Source organism: Piliocolobus tephrosceles, chromosome 1 (genome assembly GCF_002776525.5).
Source record: "Piliocolobus tephrosceles isolate RC106 chromosome 1, ASM277652v3, whole genome shotgun sequence".
Taxonomy (NCBI): domain Eukaryota; kingdom Metazoa; phylum Chordata; class Mammalia; order Primates; family Cercopithecidae; genus Piliocolobus; species Piliocolobus tephrosceles.
Window position 1 is genome coordinate 101,690,815 of NC_045434.1, and position 21,150 is coordinate 101,711,964.

Genomic DNA, 21,150 nt, shown 5'->3' on the forward strand with positions numbered 1-21,150 from the left:
AGAATGAGAGAGTCAATGATTTAAGGGGATTTGGAGGGAAGGAAAGAGGCTAAGGAGATGAAAGAATAAAGGAGGAAAGGATGTGATCTCAAGACAGAAGGAGAAAGAAGAGAGAGGCAGTTAAATCTGGGGATATGGAACAGTAGACTTCTACTTCTTGGGCTGAATAGAAAGCACATTTTGGTGGGATTTTTAAATTGTTCCCTTTACTTGCCCAGGAACACATGGTGTGGCTTCACTGTGTGATTTGAAAGGGTGAAATGCAGGGTTATGCATGATCAGAATGACTAGCACACATATAGCCAGGTGTGTTCTAGAGACCTTCAAGGAAATCGGCACTGAAGGTGAAGGCTGTAGGCATTTTTGCTTCACTCACCCCTGCTCAGGGCCTTTTGGTAAGACATTCAAACCCTTCCAGATGCTCCCCAGGGATTCTCCTGGGTTCCAGAGAGTCTCCTGCATGGGATTGGGCAAGAAGGAGGTAACCCAAGGGAGATGGGTCTCTTCCAAACCACTGACAAGACCAGTTCAGGCTGTGTGAATCTGTGGAATGTTAAGTACTTTCAAGGCCAACTCCCTGGTAGCAGACATAGCCGCTAATCAGTGTGACTGTGAACAAGTTTCCTCAGTGGTAAAATGGGATTAGTCACCCCCACCAGATAGGTTTCTGATGAGTATTAAATGAGATAATATATGTCATATGTAGGTCATATTGTACATGCCTGAAAGTTAGTAGAGCTTATTCAGTCTTCATCTGCCCTTTCTGGCCCTCCTACTACTCTGCCCTCTCTCCAGCCCAGGTTTTTTTCTACTCTTCTAAATTGGAGATGGCAACACCTGAAAAAGAAGGAGAAAGGAGGAAAGTATGTATTAACATAACTCACACCTCCCTCCATGTTAAACATTCAAACATTTATTGATCTTTTTATCAAACTGTGTGAAAGAATGGAAGATTAAAAAGAAAGGAAATCATTTCTCATTTAAGAGGGGAAATGGAGCTATGGTAGTCAAAAGAGATAGTCAATTTAAAAGAGATCCCAAATTGTTCAGAATCAGCTACTGAGATTTGGTAACAGCAAATCACATGGTCTTTCCTCTGGTATATGATTAAGACAGAAAGCTTCCTGTTGGGCGAGTGACTCCACAGGTTTTAATGACATGAGGAAGACAATAAGTTGGCCATTGGGTGAAAGGGAGGAGGCAGGACGTGGGCTTGTGCTCTTGTCACCTTCTGTATGAAGCCAGGACGGTGGAGCTTGATGACATCTCCTAACAATACTACCCACATGCACATCTCTGTCATCCTTACATCACTGAGTCTTGGACTTCAGGGTGTCCTTGTGGCGGTCCACAAGGGAACCAACCCACTCCACGGTTTTCTGCTTGGCTTCCTCCCAGCTGTAGAGCGGCTTATATGCCAGATCTCGCTGAGCCTTCTTGTAAGAGAAGGTGAACACGCTATTTGACAATGTCACCATGTGGCGGTTAAAGGGTGGTTGATAGGTATAAATTGGCCTGAGCAGGAAGCTCACTATTTCCAGCAGGAAGCCAATCCAGTACATCAGGAATAAAGGAAGGCTCCATCTGGAATCAAGGCGGAGGCCGAACTCTTTGCTCAGGGTGTAATTAAGGTTATCATAGCTTTGGTGAGGTGTGTCATCTGAGATGTAGTAGAACTGTCCTCGGACACTTGGGGCCTTCTTGGGGTCCCGCAGGGCCCTCAAGGCCAGAATGTGGGCCCAGGCCACGTTGCCAACATAGACTGGGTTGACAGTGGAGAACTTGCCAACACTTGACAGGATCCCATTGTTGTTCAGGGCTTCATTTATACCAGCAGAAAGGAATTGGCTTCCTTCCCCATAGATATACATGGGTCTTAAGGCACAAGTGTACAAGGTGCCACCGTTTTTCAGAGTCCATCCATCAGCTGCCAGCACTGCCTTCTCAGCAAGCTTTTTGCTGTATGGGTATGGAGCAGACCATGTGTTTTCCAGAGGCTCTTCTTCATGGCCGTTCTGGATGATTTCCTTGTACGAGTTGGGTCCGGCTACCTCTATGCTACTGGTATAGATGAAGACTGGCACACTAGCTTGGACACAGGCCTCTAACAGGAGCTGGGTACCTGCCCACAAAGAGCATACTGTCAATGTCAGTATATATCCCTAAGAGGGGCCAACCACAAGCACAGATCCATGTGCCCCACTCCCCACTGCCAAATATAGTGGTTGTAACAGACTGAGGGTACATTCTTCTGTGTCTCTGACTGAGATCGCGTCATACTACAGCCATAGGAAAAACACCGAAATGAAGAGGAATTGACATGTGGGATTTGGAGGTAAGAATTTCTAGACTTTTGGGTTTCATGGACGTGTGTGTGTGTACTTTAACTTTGCAAAGGGCCTAGGGTTATCACTTTTTATTTTGCAAGTAAAGGTATTGAAAAATTATAATTTGTAATCAGTAACATTGAAGTCAGATCATTTGAAATCTGAAAAATCGGGAGGCTATACTCTACGAATATGGACAGTTCCAGTCCTTAGGCAAAAATGGGCAGTTGAAGAATTCACATCACACACACACATGTACACCATTGTATATGGGCAATATAAACTCTTCAATATATATGAAATTGCTGATACTTTTCTCATGTCACTGGGCTCCAATAAAACTTTGTCACAAGGACCATGCTGGAGTCATTGAGCAAACAGTGGGTTGTGGGGAGCTGCTGGAAACCCACACTCTTTTCCTGATTGTGTGCTCCCTGGGAAAGCTGCTTCCCAATTCTGGCTGTCACTCTGTTCACCCAGTTATGTAAAGTGGAGGTGATAAACCTTCCTTTAAACCCTGCCCTGGTGTTTCCTGTGGAGCCTGGTGGAGGACTAGGGAGAGGAGTGTGCCCTCTGCTGGTAACACCTGCGCTGGGAGGAGCTTGCAACCTCTCCTGAGCTGTGTAGAAGCAAAGCTCATGGAGGTATCCATAGTGCCTTCCCTTGAAGAAGGAAGGGATTTCCTAGGCAAAGGATCATTTTTATTTACAAATTTTTGTATTCTTAGCCATTTTAATGTCTCTGTGCAATTTGAGTTTCTGAAGAGACAGCCTCATGTTTTCAAAAATTAATCTTGTGGCAGAGAAAATTTGCAGTTAGTTTACTTTCAAGGGGGAAATGACCAACATTTTGAAGTATTTTCTAAGCCTGGGAGTGGTAATGGTTCTAGCAAACAGATGCCTCTAACACTTCCCCTGTCATTTCATATCCCTTCCTTTTGGGAGCTGTTAAGGGTAGTAATTAACAGAAAAAAATGGTTACTCTTAGCACCCTCTTTGCACAGTAGGGGTCCCTAGAGGTACGGGTAAGTAGAAACTGGAAGTTGTTTTTGTTTTCTTTCTTTCTTTCTTTCTTTCTTTCTTTCTTTCTTTCTTTCTTTCTTTCTTTCTTCCTTCCTTCCTTCCTTCCTTCCTTCCTTCCTTCCTTCCTTTCTCTCTCTCTCTTTCTTTCTTTCTTTCCTTTTTTATTGATGGTGCTGGAGACTCAAAAGCAATTGGTTGCTTTGGAAAAAGAGTCAGAGTAGATTGAATATGGAGGGCCAGATTAGAGTTTGGGGTGCTATGGTGCTGAAAAGACTGGACTCTGGAGATCAGAGGGTGAGACTTTATGAGAAGATTCCTTAAGGAAATGTGTCTGAATTTAAGGTAGTTGGAAAGCCATACTTTGAAAGGAAATCCCAAGCATTTAAGGGATAAGGATTAAATGAGGGTGCACTTTGGGCACCTGGCTGGAAATGGCTCTGGAATAGTAGGCCCTGTGGTGAGCTGAAGAGATTGTATTCTTGATACTGGAAAAATCTTATTATTAAAAAATTTTGTGGGAAGGCATGTGCTGGATAATTCTGTCCTGACAGACCTCTGTGAACCAGCTTTGCTAGTTCTCTTGAGAGGATTTCTTTTTTGAAGTGGGCAGGAGGGCTCTGAATGTTCTCATCAGCCTACACACAAGATTCAAAATGGTGACTACAGTTGCACCTGCAAGGTCTGATTCTGGCCCGGGAGGCAAGGGGTGGCTGACTATCGAGAGTCTGAAGTCAGAGATTAGTTGACTTTTGATTGGAACCAGAGTAGAAAGAGTTTCCACAGCCTTTGGAGTCACATAGGGGTGAGTTTAAAGTCTAGCTCTCCTACTTGCTTACTTGCCTGGGAGACCTTGGACAAGTTACTTGCCATCTCTCAGTCCTAGTTTTATAATCTAAAAAACTAAAGTTAGCAGTCTTTAACTCCCTAGTTGGTAGTGATCAACAAAGGCACTTGGCCCAGAGCACAGCAGGTGTTCAGTGGAGAAACTTCTCTTTCCTTCCTGCCCTTCTTTGTGATCCTTAATTCCCCACCTTGCTTCATCTCCTCCCCAGCCTACCGTACCTTTCACATTGACATTCATGATGGACTCTCTGTGAATGACACCGGAGACATCAATGATACAGGCGGTGTGGATGACAACTGAAATGTCCTGGCAGGCTCTCTTCAGGAACGGCTCATCCAGAATGTCTCCTTCCAGCACTGTCAGCTTGGTCTTGTTCTGGAGCTCTGTGTGAACACAGGTCAGGTCATTGGAATGATTTCTGGATCCGGTTGAGAAGTTTTCTGATAAAGGTGATGTTACACAGGTGTTCAAGGATGGTTACAGCGGGGTGTTAGAGTGGAGGGTGTACATTCTTTGGAAGGAACAAGTAAAAAAGGCACAGAAATCAGCATGTGTATCAACTTATTTGGAAAGAGCAAACATCTGTTTCTCGCCCATCTCATTTTAGAAAAGTAATCTGAGCAATGAGCTGTCAGGTATGCCTGGAATATAAGCATTTCTAGAGTCATGGGAAGCTCATCAAATTTTCTAAGGAGAATAGGGTGATTGTAGAGAGTATGAGGGAAAATTTGAAGTTAATTCTGTAAGTAATGAGAAATCATGTATGGAATCATAATTTTGGAACTTCAGCACCATGTTAAAGAAAACCCCCTATTTTATATTTGGAATAAGATAATAAAAAGGCCAAGTCCCATGGCTCATGCCTGTTATCCCAACACTTTGGGAGGCTGTAATGGATGGATCACTGGAGTGCAGGAGGTTGAGACCAGCCTGGACAACAGGGGGAAACCCCATCTCTATTAAAATACGTGAAATAACTGGGCATGGTGGCGCATGCCTGCAGTCCCAGCTACTCTGCAGGCTGAGGTGGGAGGATAAATGGAGGCTGGGGTCTCTGGCTTCTGGTAGTGAGACGCAATCACAGCTCTGCACTCTAGCCTGAGTGGTAGAGCAAGACCTTGTCTCAAAAAAAAAAAAAAAAAAAAAAAAAAGAAAGAAAAGAAAAAAAAGGAAAAAAAAAAAGAAAAAACCCCAAACCAACCAACCAACAAACAAGAAAAAGAAACAGCAGCAGGGTTGTGGTGTAGGAAGTTAATCTTGGCTTGAGGATATAAAATGGACTGGTATAGTGCATATGAGAAAGCCAGGTGATCAAGAGATTAATCAGAATGTCTGTGCCAAAGTTTAGGTGAGAACTGGAAGCAGTGGAAGCAGAGGAGGGGAGAGATACACCAGGTTTGAATTTCAGACCTTACCTTGAAGGTCCTGGTACCTATTGGAGCTGGGCTGAGAGGAAAAGGAGAAGATAAAATCACACCTACAATTTTCTGCTTGGGCAACTGGGAGGAGAGTGGAGCCATTACTCAGGAATTGTGGGTGGGCTTCAATGATGAAATTCCCTGAAAAACTCTTATCAGATATCATCAAAAGCAGGTAGCAATGCTGAAAATGAGTTAACTACCAATGAACTAACGTCACAGCTGTCTAGCCAGAGGCAGTGGTTACAACATCATTGTCTTCAGGTTCCTCTGAAATCCACAGGAAGTGATGCTGCCAGTAAGGTTATCACCTGGAATTAGCTCCTAAAATGAACACCATTTTACATGGAGCTCAGATAAATACTCTACACTTGTTTGTGCTTTATAATCTGTATGCAACTTACAGAAGGTTTATTTCTTTTTACCGCTATCTCATGAGTTACGTATTCTGAGTCCCACTTTATCAGTGAGGAAACGGAGTCTCAGAGAGGTTAAGGGACAGATCTATGGTCACGTTTCTAGTGAAGGCTTAAACATGCCCACCCTGCCTCCAAGCTTGGACCCTCTACACCAGGTGCAGGACTGGCTGTTTATTATCAACTTTTCTATTGTTTAATATCATTCTTTTCCAAAGAATTAGCCAGTGTAACTGAAATTGGCAACAAAGACCAAAGACCAGTGAGAGCAAAATTCAGAGTGAAAAATTCAAAGCTGGAGAAATTCCTTCCTGGGGTACAAGCAGGACTACTTCCGCTCCTGATGCCTCTGCCATGTTTTGTCTACTCCCAAGCTCCTCCCACTGTCAGGCAACTCCAAGAAGGTCTTAGAGTGGGGGAGTCAGGGAAGAGGCTGCTGGTGGCGATGTGGGTAACAACCTGAGAGTGAGATGTTCTCTGGTTCTACTTCCACCTCTGCCCTTCCTGCTGCCTTCCTCTGCTTCTTCTTTGCTGCCACTTCAAACAGACTGGCTCAAAGGAGTGTCAAAGTGGAAGAAGACCAAAGCTGAGAGAAAAGGACTCTTCCCCAGTGAGTTCCCAGGGATCTAGGAAAGGGGACTTTGTTGATGAAGTCATGGCTTTCTTCTTCTCCAAGGCACTGTAGACTTGGCAAGTGGTTTATGTAGACTAAATGGAGTCGCTTTTATGGTTTAAGTTGGGCTGGAGGAAGGCCCAGAGAAGCTGTAAGACAAACTACTGCTTAAGAGCACAGATGCTGCACTAGTCTGTCTGAGTTCAAATCCAGATTTGCCATATTCTAACTGTAGGACCTTCGACAAGTTAACTAACCTCTCTGTTTCTATCTCCTCATCTGTAAAAAAGGAGGATAATATCACCGATCTCATAGGGTTGTTATGAAGAGCAAATGAGTCGGCAAACCTTTGGCCAAGTGCCTGGCACAAAAAGAACACTGAAAGGATTCTCTGCTTTTATCTTCATACAGACCCCTGCCTATCTATTATATGCCCTGCATTTTTGCCCTAGGGAGCAATACCACTAGGCTGAGCACTGCTTTTTTCTGGCTTCAGATGTTAAATTGTAAATATTGCTGAGACACAAGGATTACAAGCATTTAATATTGGTAATGTGTTAATATTTGTTTATCAAAGACACCATTAAAACAGAGGGTGGAAGAAATCAAACATTTCAAGAGGTCAGAGAAGATCAAAAGTAGAGTGCTGGGTGTGGTTCCTGAGTGCTGTCAAGTGGGGGCTTCTCTGTGGGCAGGGCAGGACCCTCTGAGCAGCCAGAGCCCCCATGTAGACACACAGTCCCCCAAATCCCCTGGGTTGGGGAGGAAGACAGGGAATCATTTTGGGACACACCAAGGGGCAAAGGGAGAGACTGAAGCTCCACTTTGCCAAGCATCAGTTCTGGGACCAAGTGATATAGCCTATGGATAAAGCTCTGGTCTGAGCTCTGCTGCACATCAATCAGATGGCCTTAGCAAGTCGCATTATGGTTCTGGACCTTGATGCGTTCATTGTCCAGTTGGATGTGACCCCTTTTCTACCTGCCTCATGGGGCCATTTGTACAAGGAGTTGCCACAGCAAATTCTGCAATCAATTTGTTTTTGATGATGAGCAACAGAGGTAAATTTTTTTTTTAAAGCCATATATGCGAAATCTAAATGAAGCATATCTGGCCTTATACCGCTTTTTACTCTGTCTCTGCTCTGTGCTTTGCACTGCACACACACAATCTCTCTCACTGATGCTCTCTCTCTCTCACTATATATTTCTCATTATTTCTCTGTCTTTCTTATTGTTTCTCTCTCTGACTTTCTCTTTTTGTTTTCCTCTCTCTCTGTCACACACACACACCCTTATATACTCATCTTTACCTCCATTTCCTTTTATTTTTCCCTCACTAAAGATACTAAGGAAGCTACAAAACAAAACACAGTCTGGCACGGTCTAGAGAGACAATGACCCACTGGTGAGGTCTCCAGTGTAATGGTGTCATTTGTGAATGTTGTACAGCAATTGCCAAGACAAAATCTTCAGAACGTAAAAGAGTTGCAGACAAGAATAAGAACTGGTGTGGGATTTTCTAGATGAGAAGAAAAGAGGCCTGGAGGCTGAGGCGGCTGCCTCTCAAGTTCTGGGTCAGGGACAGAATCCAGTCTCTGGAAATCCCATCCAGTATCTTTCACACTATGCCATTGTATACTATTTATTATTTATTTTTTGATGACTTTGGATGTGAGATTGGCTTAGATTTGGCTTCAAATTTCAATAGCTTGCTAGACAAGGTCCACCTCCCCCCACATGTATACAGGGTTTAAGATGGAGCCACACACCCATGACCCAAGTTTACTTACTGGAAAATTCCTCCCTCAGTTCTGGTCTGAAGGCCTTGTCCAAGACCCTGATCTCCTTTAGCTCCTTCTCCTCCACCAAGAGGCGGACGATCCTCTGACCCAGAAACCCTCCTGCTCCTGTCACAAGGCAGCTCCAGCCCGTCATGGCCAATCCAAAGTAGCAGGAATCACTCGCTAGGAAACAGAAGACGCTGGGGAGCAGATCTGATTCTAGGGTGATCCTGGCGAGGGCTAAAAAGAGATGTCAAATGGTTACACACTCACACAGATGCCTTATTTTCCTCTACCCCATTTTTTTTTTTTGCAAACATTCTGTGTCCTTACCACTGCCAGGAGTAGCTGAAAGAAAATGAAAATGCTCTAACCATTAGTTAGATTATTAAAAGCTGGACAGAAGAGTAGAAGTACTTGTCCCCTCATCTCCTGTGTCAGGGCTGAAGCTTTATGCACTGTGGCTTCTGGCCCAGCTCTTATCACTTTGATCTCTGGCCACATACTTATTGCTCTCTCCTTCTGCAGGATCCCTTATCTCAGAAAAATAGTGACCTTTGGGTTATATCTATAATGCTTTCCAGGAACAGGAAGAGAAGTCCCATCCTAATGCTGCAGTGTGGCAAAGAGTCTTTGGTTTAGCCTTCCCAGGACACTAGTCAGTTGATACCAGCTGTCTGGGATCCACAATTTGTGAACTTAAACTAGACCAGGAGAAATCTCCAAGTGCGATTTGAATTGTACCCTTGTTCAGTAAATCCATCTGGAGGGAAATCCATGTTAGCCCATTATCTCCTTTCTCAGACTATCATTTAAAATGTTGCTGCTGTCTTGCAAAGTTTAGAAATTTGCCATGGTGGCAGCTCCAATCACTGAGTTTTATGTGAGGTGACTTTCTTTCCTACCCAATATATCCAAAACCTCAATTTTCATTTTCTCCTGGAGAGCTCTGGGTTCCTAGAGGAAGAACATCATTTAAGGGAAGCTATCTGGTGATAACCACTTAATGATATGGCCTGTATCACAAGAGTGGGGATTTGTGGTTTTATGTCCCAATGACTCTTATCATAGATGTTTGAACTTATCCTATATTTTTGGCTGCAAAACCATTCTCAGCAAATTCCTGAACTGAATATGCTGTGAATGCTTCTGAAACCTATGCCCCAGAACTGCCCAAGTATCACCGCCATAAGTTTCCCAAGACACTTTTTTCTACTTAAAAAAATTTAAATATAATTTATATGCATTAAAATGCCCAGGTCATAAGTGTTCAGTTCAGTGGACCTTGACAGTTATATATGCCCATGTAAGTAGCACCCCAAAAAAGATATGGACCATTTCTTTCACTCCAGAAAGTTGTTTTCTGCCTGTTCCCTGTTAATTCCCTGCCCTTCCCCCAGTCTACCTCATAGGCAACTACTTTCTGATTTTTATTCCCACAGTTCTCATTTTATTTTATATTTCTCTAATTTTTTCTTCTAAGATCTCTGTGGTTCTAGATATATATTTAAATATAAAATTTTGTTGAATTGAAGTTTTGTGCAGGGAGTACAGAAAAATTGACCGTTGATGGTCTCTATTGTTTATTTTTCTATTTCATGATTTTCGTTATTTTTATTATTGGCTTACATTTATTAATTTTATTTTTTTTCACTCTTGTTTTTCAGATTCTGTTTTTGTTTGTTTTGTTTGTTTTGTTTTGAGACAGAGTCTTGCTCTGTCACCCAGGCTGAAGTGCAATGGCACCATCTCAGCTCACTGCAACCTCTGCCTCCTGGGTTCAAGCAATTCTCCTGCCTCCGTCTCCCAAGTAGCTGGGATTACAGGTGCCCACCACTGCACCTGGCTAATTTTTGTATTTTCAGTAGAGATGGGGTTTCACCATGTTGACCAGGCTGGTATCAAACTCCCGACCTCATGATCTGCCCGCCTCAGCCTCCCAAAGTGCTGGGATTACAGGCGTGAGCCACCGCACCCAGCCCCGTTTTTCAGGATTCTGATAATAAAAGCATAGAAAATTGTTTTTCTTTACTCCTTTCCTATTTCTCCTATAGGCATTAAAAGATGTAAATTTCTCTTTAAGCTCTATGTTAGCTGTATCCAACATTTTGATGTATTGGGTTATCATTATTCAGGTAATAATATTTAAAATGTTTTCTTGTGATTTCTTCTCTGACCCAAGTGTTATTCAGAAGCATGTTGCTTATTTTCTAAAATTGGGGATTTTCTAGATATCTCATTATTATGGATTTCCAATTAAATACTACTATGGCCAGAGCATACACTGTGTATGGTTTTGATTCTTGGATATTTACTGAGACTTGTTGTATGGTCCAGCATATGGTCTACATTGGTGAACATGCCATAAGCACTTGAAAAGAACGTTTTCTGCAGTTGTTGAAAGTAATACTCTACAAATGATTTAGTTTGACACCCCACTCTGGGTCTTGCCCTCCTCCCATGTTGTAGACATTCATCTTCTTCTTTAGACCTGACGACCAATGCTTCAAAACCACTTGCCTAGGAAAGGTTGGCCTTGTGCTGCAAGATGTAGCAGCTTGTTCTCTGAAGCTATCAGAACTATCTACAGACCCTGGGTCTTGCTGAGACTTGTGGAGCACTATCTAAAGTCACCCAGGTGCATCACACACCTCTGCCTGCTGTAGCAGATGCTGGGAGTGCACCTTACAGATTCCCCCATTGCCTTCAGGGTGGGGCCGGACATTCCTTCAGCTGTTGAATGTTCTGGAGGCTGGTAGATTTCAGCTCATGTCTCTTGGAGTCTCTGAGTGGAAGCAATAAATATAAGCCCTAAAGAAAGGGAGAAATAAAACAAAGGTCAAGAGTGACTGGGAACCATAATACCAACTTTCTTTTATTTTTAAACAGGTTTATTGAGGTATAATTGACATCACGTTTGCTTATTTTAAGTGGACAGTTCAATTATTTTTAGTAAAATTTTATACTTATGTGGACCATCACCACAATCCTGTTTTCCAGCATTTCTACCATTCCTAAGAAATCCCTCATGCTCATCAGTCACCATTCCTTACTCTTACTCACAGCTCAAGGCAACCTTTAATTGACTCACTGACTTTACAGATTTGCCTTTTCTGGACACTATATAAATGGAATTATAGAATATGTGATCTTTGCATTTCTATTCTTTCACTTAGCTTAATATACTTTTTTTTTTTTCTTTTGAGACAGAGTCTCGCTCTCTTGTCCAGGCTGGAGTGCAGTAGTGCGATGTTGGCTTACTTCAGCCTCCACCTCCTAGGTTCAAGTGATTCTCTTGCCTCAGCCTCCAGAGTAACTGGGACTACAGACACCTGCCACCCTGCCTGGTTAATTTTTGTATTTTTAGTAGAGGTGGAATTTCACCATGTTGGCCAGGCTGGTCTCAAATTCTTGACCCCAAAGGATCCACCCACCTTGGCTGCCCAAAGTGCTGGGATTACAGGTGTGAGCCACCATACCTGGCCAGCTTAATGTACTCTTGTGGTTCATCTATGTTGTAGCACATATCAATACTTTATTCCTTTTAGGTGCCAAACCCTATTAAATTGTATGTATGGCTCCCATTTGTTTATTCATTCATCAGTTGATAAATATTTGATGTGTTTCCACTTTATGGACTATTATGGAAAAAGCTGCTATGAATATTCACATTCATGTGTTATGTGGCCATAGGTTTTTATTTCTTTGGGGTAGACAGCTAGGGGTGAAAGTGCTAAGTCATATGGTAAATGTATCTTTAATGTTTTAAGAAACTGGCAATCTGTTTTCCAATGTGGCTGTATGTCCCATCAGCAATGCATGAGTAGTTCAGTTTTTCACGTCGTTGTTTTTCACTTCCTCCAATTGTTATTGTCCTTCTCTTTTATTATGGCATTCTAGTGGGTAAGAAGTGGTGTCAATTGTAGTTTTGATTTGCATTTCCCTGCTGACTGGTGATGCTGACCACCTTTTCATGTGCTTTATTGGCCATTCTTACACCTTTTTGGTTAATTGACTGTTCAAATATTTTGCTGATTTAAAAATTGGGTCATTTATCCTTGTGTTCTTTAGTTGTAATTGTAGTTTATATTCTGGATACAAGTGCTTTATCAAGTAAATGATTTGATATTTTTTCTCATTTTGTGGCTTATCTTTTCATTTTCTTATTGATGTCTTTTAAAGAGCAAACATTTTTAGTTTTGATCATGTCTGATTTTTTAAACTTTTTTGTTTAGCAGAGAAAGTTGTTTTTTTCTTAATTTAAGGTCATGAACATGTTAATTTATGTTTTCTTCGAAGAAGTGTATGGTTTACCCCTGAAATTTAGGCCTATAACCAATTTTGAGAGAATTTTTACTTATGTGTGAGTTAATGGCCAAAATCATATGACCAATTGATTTTGACAAAAGTAAATTCAATGAGGGAAAACGATGGTCTTTTAAACGACTGATACTGAGACAACTGAATTGTCCACATCCTCAGGGGATGTCAGCCTGCTACATGAAATGATGTCCATCTGAGTCACTGCCTATTGGAGTCAGAGTTCACAATCTCTCAATATATAATTATGGGTTAAATAATATGCTGTAACTTTCTGCTTCTCCTATTTGATAGACAGCCACATCTCGTGCAGCGCCAGCTGCATCCCTGAGACACCATGGTAAAGGTGAAGCCTGGAGTGAATAGATATGGCCATATTTGGGCTCCTGGTCACAAGGGCTGCTTTGAACTCTGGTAAAGCGGATATTGTTGCCATCAATGACCCCTTCCTTGACCTCAACTACATGTCCTACATGTTCCAGTATAGTACCACTTGCAGCAAATTCCATGGCACTGCCAAGGCTGAGAACGGGAAGCTTGTCATCAATGGAAATTCCATCACCATCTTCTAGGAGCTAGATCTCACCAAAATTAAATATGGCAATACTGGCACTGAGTACATCATGGAGTCCACTGGTGTCTTCACCGCCATGGAGAAGGCTGGGGCTCACTTTCAGGGGTGAGCCACAAGGGTCATCATCTCTGCCCCATCTACTGATGCCCCCATGTTTGTGATGGGTGTGAACCATGAGATGTATGACAACAGCCTCAAGATCATCAGCAATACATCCTGTACCACCGACTGCTTAGCACTCCTGGCCAAGGTCATCCATGACAACTTTGGTGTCATCGGAGGACTCATGACTGTTGTCCACGCCATCACTGCCACCTAGAAAACTGTGGATGGCTCCTTCAGGAAACTGGCATAATGGACATGGGGTTCTCCAGAACATCATCACTACATCTGCTGTCACTGCCAAGCCTGAGGGCAAGGTCATCCCTGAGCTGAGCAGGAAGCTCAATGGCATGGCCTTCCGTGTCCCCACCACCAATGTGTTGGTCATGAATCTGACCTGCCATTGGGAAATACCTGCCAAATATGATGACATCAAGAAGGTGGTGAAGCAGCATTGGCAGGCTCCCTCAAGGGCATCCTGGGCTACATTGAGCACCAGGTTGTCTCCTCCAACTTTAACAGCATCATGCACTCTTCTACCTTTGATGCTGGGACTGGCATTGCCCTCAATGACCACTTTATCAAGCTCATTTCCTGGTATGACAATGAATTTGACTATGGCAATAGGGTGGTGAAACTCATTGCCTATATGACCTTCAAGGAATAAGATCCCTGGACCACCAGCCCCAGCGATAGTATGAGAGGAAAAGAGAGGCTTTAGCAAAATCTCTTTTCCTTCTCCTACTTATTACTCTGTCTGCCAATTATCTTAGAGGAGAGGTCAAATAGATGCCATTCAACCAAGAGTTCCAGAGGCTGACAGTAATGGTATGGTAGCCAGCCTCTAAAGTGACTCCAGTGAGCTCTACCTCCTGGTATTTGTACCCTTGTGGGTGGGTTGAACCTAGTGCCTTGCTTTTAACTAGTATAATATAACAAAAATGATGGAATGTCACTTTCATGATGAGGTGAGTAAGGATTGTGACTTTCAACTTGCTTTTACAATTGCTCTTTCTCATTGGCTTTGACGAAGCAAGCTGCCCTGCTGGAGAGGACACTATAGTAAGGAACTAAGAGCAGCCAACAGTCAAGGGGAAACTGAGGCTCTCAGTCTAATAATCTTAGAAGAACTGAATCTTCCAACAACTATATAAGTGAACTTGAAAGTGGGCCTTTCTCCAGTGGAGTCTTCAGATGAAAACAGAGCTTTATGCCAATGCAAGGGCTCTTGGAATTCCAATGTTTAAGGAAAAAAAGAGGTAGACTGTCATATTTCCAACAAGCTGCTTTCTTTCCTTGGGGATTTCTTTTGCATTACAAAATTCCCTTCATTGAACCCAGTTTGAAAGCCACAGGTTTATTTCTCTAAAATAAATCTATCTTTGACTATTGAGCCACATTTCGTGTTTCTTTTCCCTTTAATTCTTACATTTGGTACCACAACCCAGGACAAGTGCTGAGGGCAGAGGCTCTCTTGCAACCCAGGAAACAGTGGGCAATGGCAGCTCATCCTGAGCTAACTCCTGGATTCTGGGGGTCTCTGGTCACTGGCCCTGTCTTTTCTCCTACTTCACTTTTCGAGCAGTTTTCATGAGGAGGACAAGTAACCTGAAGGGAACTGAGAGGCTCTGGCCAGGGCTACTCCCTAGAGTTCTCAAAACCCTCAGTCTTGGGAATCCACCTCCAACCAGCCACAGTGGGTATTTCACTCTCTCCCCTCCTCTTCCCTCATCCTCTCTCTTTCTCTACCTCTCTCCTCTCTCCCTCTTTCTCTCTTCCTTCTGCGGCTCCAGTCTAAGAGGCCCTTTGCCAATTCCAACTGGAACATCCAGCATCAGACACTAATCCAGCTGACTGGTAAAATTTGCCCTCCCCTGATTTTCTCACGGTACCCAGGAAAGTCAGGTCTATCATCCTGGTCCTTGGAGGACTAGCGGAACTAAGCTAGAGGAAATCTTGGGGACACCCAGTTTTTCCTCAGCTTGACTGTCCTCTTTAGAAAGAGTGTTCCAGGTCTCTGTCTTTTGTCTGGGGACACCTAGAACAAAAAGAGACACCCTCAGCTTCTTCTCACCCGTCTACAGGGGTGCCAAACAATTCCACATTCCTATGCCCTCTGCCCTGTGCTGTCTCCTTCATAACCTCGCCAAACTTGGCTTACGTGTTTAGTTTTTTATTGCAACATGGCCTGGCCCCAATACAAATTACACAATGACAGCAGATGGCCTGAAAATAGCACCTTTAACTTCCAAATTCTCAAGAACCTTGGCGACTTTATAACCGGGAATGTCAAATGACAAGAGGTTTTCTATATTCAGGCTTTCTTCTGCTTCTACTTAGATCCCAACCCTCCCTGTGTCTAGCTTGCACCTCCTCATGAAATCTTTCTTCTTAATCAAAACCCTCCCCTGGTCTCTTCTTCCTCTGAAACCCCTTTTTACCCTGCAGATGAACCTCCTCTGTATTCTCATCCATCTACATCTGCTCCTTGCCTGTTCGAATCCTCTGCCTTGGGGACCCCTCCTGTCCCCAAGCCTTCAGCCCCAAACCCTGCTCTTCCTCCTTCTCTACCTGTTACACGTTCAAAAACCACCTCTGCTATTCTTTCTTCCTGGGAAGTGGCTGGGACTGAAGGCATTGTTTGCGTTCACGTCCCTTTTTCCATGTGTGATTTGTCGCACATCAAGCAGTGTCTGCGAAAGAGGTCTTTCTCTAAAAATCCCTCTCATTATTGCAGGGAGTTCCTGTACATAACCCAGTCAAAAAGAGTGCTGAGCTTAATTAAAATGGATATTCTAGCTGTGAGTATATTCAAAAGGCCTTTATGTTTTTCTCTTCATATATCTTGTTTTCCTAGAAAAGGTTTTTTCTCAGTTAACTGAATTACTTTTCTCCACTCCATCTTACCACTCTTGGTGCATGTATGAAAAACCCTAAAATAACTTCTGATTGCCTGGGACTCCTTGGGAAAACACAAAAGGTGCCACAAATCCCATTTTGGGAAAAATATCTAGTTTCCTTATGGAGCCCCTGGAATTAAAGGTAAATACGTACCTCTCAAAGTCTGTGTTTGTCTTCCAGCTATGCTTATTTATTAGGCCCTGGAAACTGTTTTTCTAGCCCTGTTCTTAAAGGGTCTCACCCAAAGGCCAATAATCCAATTGGGAAATTAGCAAAAAAAAAAAAAAAAAAAAAAAAAAAATCTTATAGCTATATATGTGTTATGTGTGCAATGTCTATTAAAAGAGCTCTAATTAATTGACCTAAGAAAAATAAGCACTTAAATATTTTTCAGGGAAAAGTAAAAGCTGTGGGACTTTTTCGTTCATGTGACTTTAATCTTTAAAACTTCCTGATACAGTAAGATTAGAAATGTCTTAAGAGTTGCCAGCACACATTTTTATTTGCATTTATTGATCAAGCAGTTTCATACTTACTTCTGCCAAGTATTATAAGGTGTCAAAATTTGACACAGAGGTTACAAAACTATGACTCAGCCCAAACAGAATAATCTTTACTTGTGTAATTTTTTAATAAGTGAAACATCAATATTGGTTTAATGAAGATCGCCACATCTTGAACTATTGAGTAAAATACCCTAACTCCTAATTTTGTGGCCTTAGTCAGTCTTGTCTGCAGACATGAAGGAAGTTTGTTTTGGGAAAGGACTGTTATCATCTTTAATATTAAAGAAAAGAAAATTTATATAAAAATGAATCTTATATGGTACATTCTTGTCCTAAAGTAAAGTAACTGGTTGTTTAAAGAAAGAAATGTTTACAACAATTCAGAAAGTCAAGACATGTTGGAGATTGTCTGCGAAGGTCGTGAAAAATTTTACAAAGGGAATTTATGTAAGAAATGTTGTACAATTTAAAAGTGAGTAGACCTTCTGAATGCTTTATGAAATGTCACTGTAACTCTTAACTGTACAAACTGCCTGATTTGTAGCTAGGTAAAACCTAGGACACATGGAGTTAAATGCTGGAATAAGCTAGAGCTTAACTGCATTTCTGTCTAGGTCCTAGACTCTACATCTAGCATATAATTAAAATCCCAAACTTACCAACAAAAGTAAAGGTTGCTAAAAGTTAACAGTGTAACGTGAGTGTAATACTATTACAAAACCAGTTTGCATATACTTTTGGCAAAAAGATTTTAAGGAGGCATGAGAATGTGGATTTTTACCTAGATTAAAAGGTTAAAAAATTGTTTTGAAGGTTTAAGAAAATTTTGGAAGGTTAATTGTACAGGAAATTCTGTGTGTAAACATATTGGCTAAAGTTGAAGAGGTATCATTCAGTTTTTCTGTAAATTGAGCATTAAAATAAAAGCACAATGGGTTTCTCTTAAAGCACTAACCTGCTCTTTAACAAAAATTATAAAGGGTTAAAAAGGGTCTATAAAAATCTTACCTTATGGTCAAACATAAACTTGGGTAAATGCGTCTACAAGGTTTTATTAACAATTGAGTTTAACATTAATAGCACACTAATATAAGGGTAAAATTTAGCTTATTTGGTATAAAATCATACAGGAAGCATTGTAAAATATAAAATGGTGTTTGGCTTTCTTTGGGCTATATTTGTACAAATGTGTTATTGGTATGTGTTCCAAAGTTATGGGAGACTCCTCTAATTCTGATATATCTCAGTGTACGTTATCAGTAATAATTATAGTTGTATTGTGTGCCACTGAGGAAACAGATATCCTTGTCAATTATGCTTTTATGGCTACCCTAAAACTTTGTGTCATCCGTAAACAATTGTTGTCTTGTTTAGGTCCTCTTTAGAAGGTGGTTTTATAATCAGTTATAAAGCACTAACAAATTTGGAGTGTACTTGTTTCTCTCTACCTGATTTTCTCCAGAATTTGGAAAGTGAGTATTCTTAAGTTACGGCAATACAGTTATTTGCATAAGTACAATAAGAATCGGTTTTCTTTTGCAACAGGACACAATTGGGTAAACTGGTTATTTCATCAAGGCTTTGACTGGAATGGTGTGCTTTCCTTCAAGGGATCAAACTTGACTTACGGAGCCAATAAAGCCCTTGGAAACTGGCCTCGTATTTTGTGTACACAGTACCTGTACAGGGTTTCTGATCTGTGGTAAGTAACAAATGTCACTTTCTGACAGACCAGGAGGCCCAACTTATTTGGAACCTCAAGAGGAAAGGAATTCCCCAAACTCATAGTTATTTGATGATCCAAATCCATGGCTGCACTTGGCTTTAGAAAGGTCTTATCTCATATTCCTTCTATAGAACAAAGTTCCATCAAAGCCAATTTAAAAGGACTATGTAACAAATAATTATTCTTGTTACACTGTATGCAAATAATTAAGCCAAGTAAAATAAACCAAACAAGTCCTATCATGATTTGTCTTTTAATAAAAATGTGAAACTGAAGAGAGAACATTATGTTTCAAAAACTATAGCATACCTGTTGTTAAATTCTAGTGTTGCCTAATGTTTTTCAATTCTTATTATTTTCTACTGTTTAAATTAAATTCTAATTTTTTCTGGCTGTAAGTTTCCAAATTAACTGTGCTTTCTTAAAGCCCTAAAAACTGAAAACCTGTCTCATCAGGCACTGCCTCTAGGACCCCAATCCTCACATGAGGAAATAAAGAAATAGGAAATCTTAAGTCAAAAATCATAAAAAAATAAGTAACCAAGTGAGACTTACTCATCTTACTCAGTCTCTCCCCTACCTCACCAAATACTTTTTGTCCTTCCTACCTCTCCTTTTAAGCCAAATATTAAAACTTTTAAATGGAAATTATTACTATGCCACCCTTGTGGGAATTGCTTTACTCAGTCTACTATTTGCAGTAGGACTATATACTATAGCATCCTTTAGGTAAAATATCAGAGAAACTCAATTACCGTAGCATTTTGCTTAATTATTATCCTCATAGCAGGAATAATGATTACTAACAGAAAATAACACATAGGACTTTCCAAACATGTGCCTCTGCCTGTCATTAGGTGAGGAATGTTTCTATCTCAACGAATTAGGTCTATTAAGAGATGCTGCTAAAAAACTAAAAAAAAAAGAAAAAAAGAAAAAAAAAGAAAGGCTGGAATACCAAAACAACTAAATAGATCCTTGGTTTGGGAACAAAATCATAGCATGGACCATCCCATTCCTGGGCCCTCTCTTAATAATATTCCTAGGACTAATGTTTTTACCCTGCCTAATTAACCTTTTTCGAAGATTTTTAACTGACAGGATCATGGACAGTGCATAAACAACTACCCAAAAACATCCACACACAGCATTGCTCCTACAGTCAATCTGAGACCAGAAAACTCTCTGTCCCCTTGTTGTCAGGTGGTAGCCAAAAAGTACAAGTCACCCCTGGTCCCTTTTATAACTGGAGGGTCGGGATTGACAGAGCACGAGCATTGCCATCTTGGACAAGCACTGTCATTTTAAAATTCACCTTGATCAGAAACTGCCTAAATCCAAAGGGCATCAGCCTAATGGCTAAGGTCAGCAACATCCCGTCAACATCTCTTACCATAAACATTCCAAAGCCCTCCCCAAACAGAGACATGCCATCCCCGAGATAACCTCCCCTCCAGCCAGAAAGACATCAGCCCCAAGATAACCTCCCCTCCACTCAAAGACATTCCGACCCTGCCATAAACTTCTCCCACACATGGAAACATTCCAACCTTGTGATAAGCTCCTTCACCCTAAAACCAGTATATATACTTCGACTGTAAGAGAGAATGCTCCTGAGTGAAATCGACCAGAAGCCCCTCTCTAGTTTATTTCTCTAAAATACATCTGTCTTCGACTGTTGAGCCACATTTCATGTTACTTTCCTCTTTCTTTAACTCTTAGAGGGATCCCATTTCTTTTTTGAGGATCACAGTAAGTATAACATGGAAGGATCAAATACTTTCCTCTGCCACAGGGTATGGAGGCAAAGGGCAGTGCAAGATGCAACAGGCTTTGTCTGCTTCTGGTAGGCTAGCCTTTCACACAACTGCCCCAAATAGTGAAGACAATACAATAAGTAAGAGCCAAGAAAAGTGCCTGTCTTGGCTGTCCATCAGATGACAATGGAATAGGTGTGGAAGGCTGCTGCTGGCCTTCACTGTCTTCGCCACTCATAGTCTGCCTTCTTCCCCTTCTCTCAGATCTTTATTCCCCCAACTCAGCTCACTTAACTAAGCAAACCCCAGGCATGAATCCTTTTCTCAGCTGCCCTTGACAATCACATAATTTCTATCCTCTCTGTCCCTGGTGGGAGGGGAGGAGCACATTTGGCCAGTCTCCAGCATGAATTGCCTAGTGCTTGCTCCTCTGTCTCCCTATCACAGCTGCAAGTGCCCTGCAGATTGCAGTTTTCTGGTTTTCAAGGTCATCTCCACTAACCCACAGCACATTCCAATGGGTTTCAATTTTCAGCTGCTCCCTTGAGATCCAGGCCACTGTTCACAATGCTCTCTGCATCCAGCTGGTGTCCTGCCTCATTCCAGCAGTCAGGAATGCTCAGCTTTAGAAGCCAGTGAGGTGGGCAGTAAGGTGTTTTATATACCACATTGCCCTCTGTTTAAGAAGATTGAAAAAGTGTCAGTGTACGTGCGGTGTTCACGTTGGCATTCCCACACATATATTTGAAGAATGTTAGATCTAAGCAAAAAGAATGACAGACTCCAGTTCCTGGAAACCAGGGATTCTTTGGAAGCAGTTTCATGCATTCTTTTTATTCAC

At 41.7% G+C, this 21,150-nt stretch overlaps 1 protein-coding gene and 1 pseudogene across 1 annotated transcript; one reads left to right on the plus strand and one right to left on the minus strand.

Moving 5' to 3' along the window:
• Positions 1 to 891: 891 nt before the first annotated feature.
• Positions 892 to 8,851, minus strand: LOC111549591 (3 beta-hydroxysteroid dehydrogenase/Delta 5-->4-isomerase type 1). Its single transcript, XM_026456729.1, has 4 exons — positions 8,798 to 8,851; positions 8,433 to 8,663; positions 4,412 to 4,576; positions 892 to 2,122 (listed from the first exon to the last, which is right to left on the minus strand). The coding sequence occupies exons 2-4, from the start codon at positions 8,575 to 8,577 to the stop codon at positions 1,311 to 1,313; spliced, it is 1,122 nt and encodes a 373-aa protein (XP_026312514.1). The 5' UTR covers positions 8,578 to 8,663; positions 8,798 to 8,851; the 3' UTR covers positions 892 to 1,310.
• Positions 8,852 to 13,080: 4,229 nt separating this feature from the next.
• On the plus strand, positions 13,081 to 14,086 carry LOC111549596 (annotated as a pseudogene).
• The last annotated feature ends 7,064 nt before the right edge of the window (positions 14,087 to 21,150 follow it).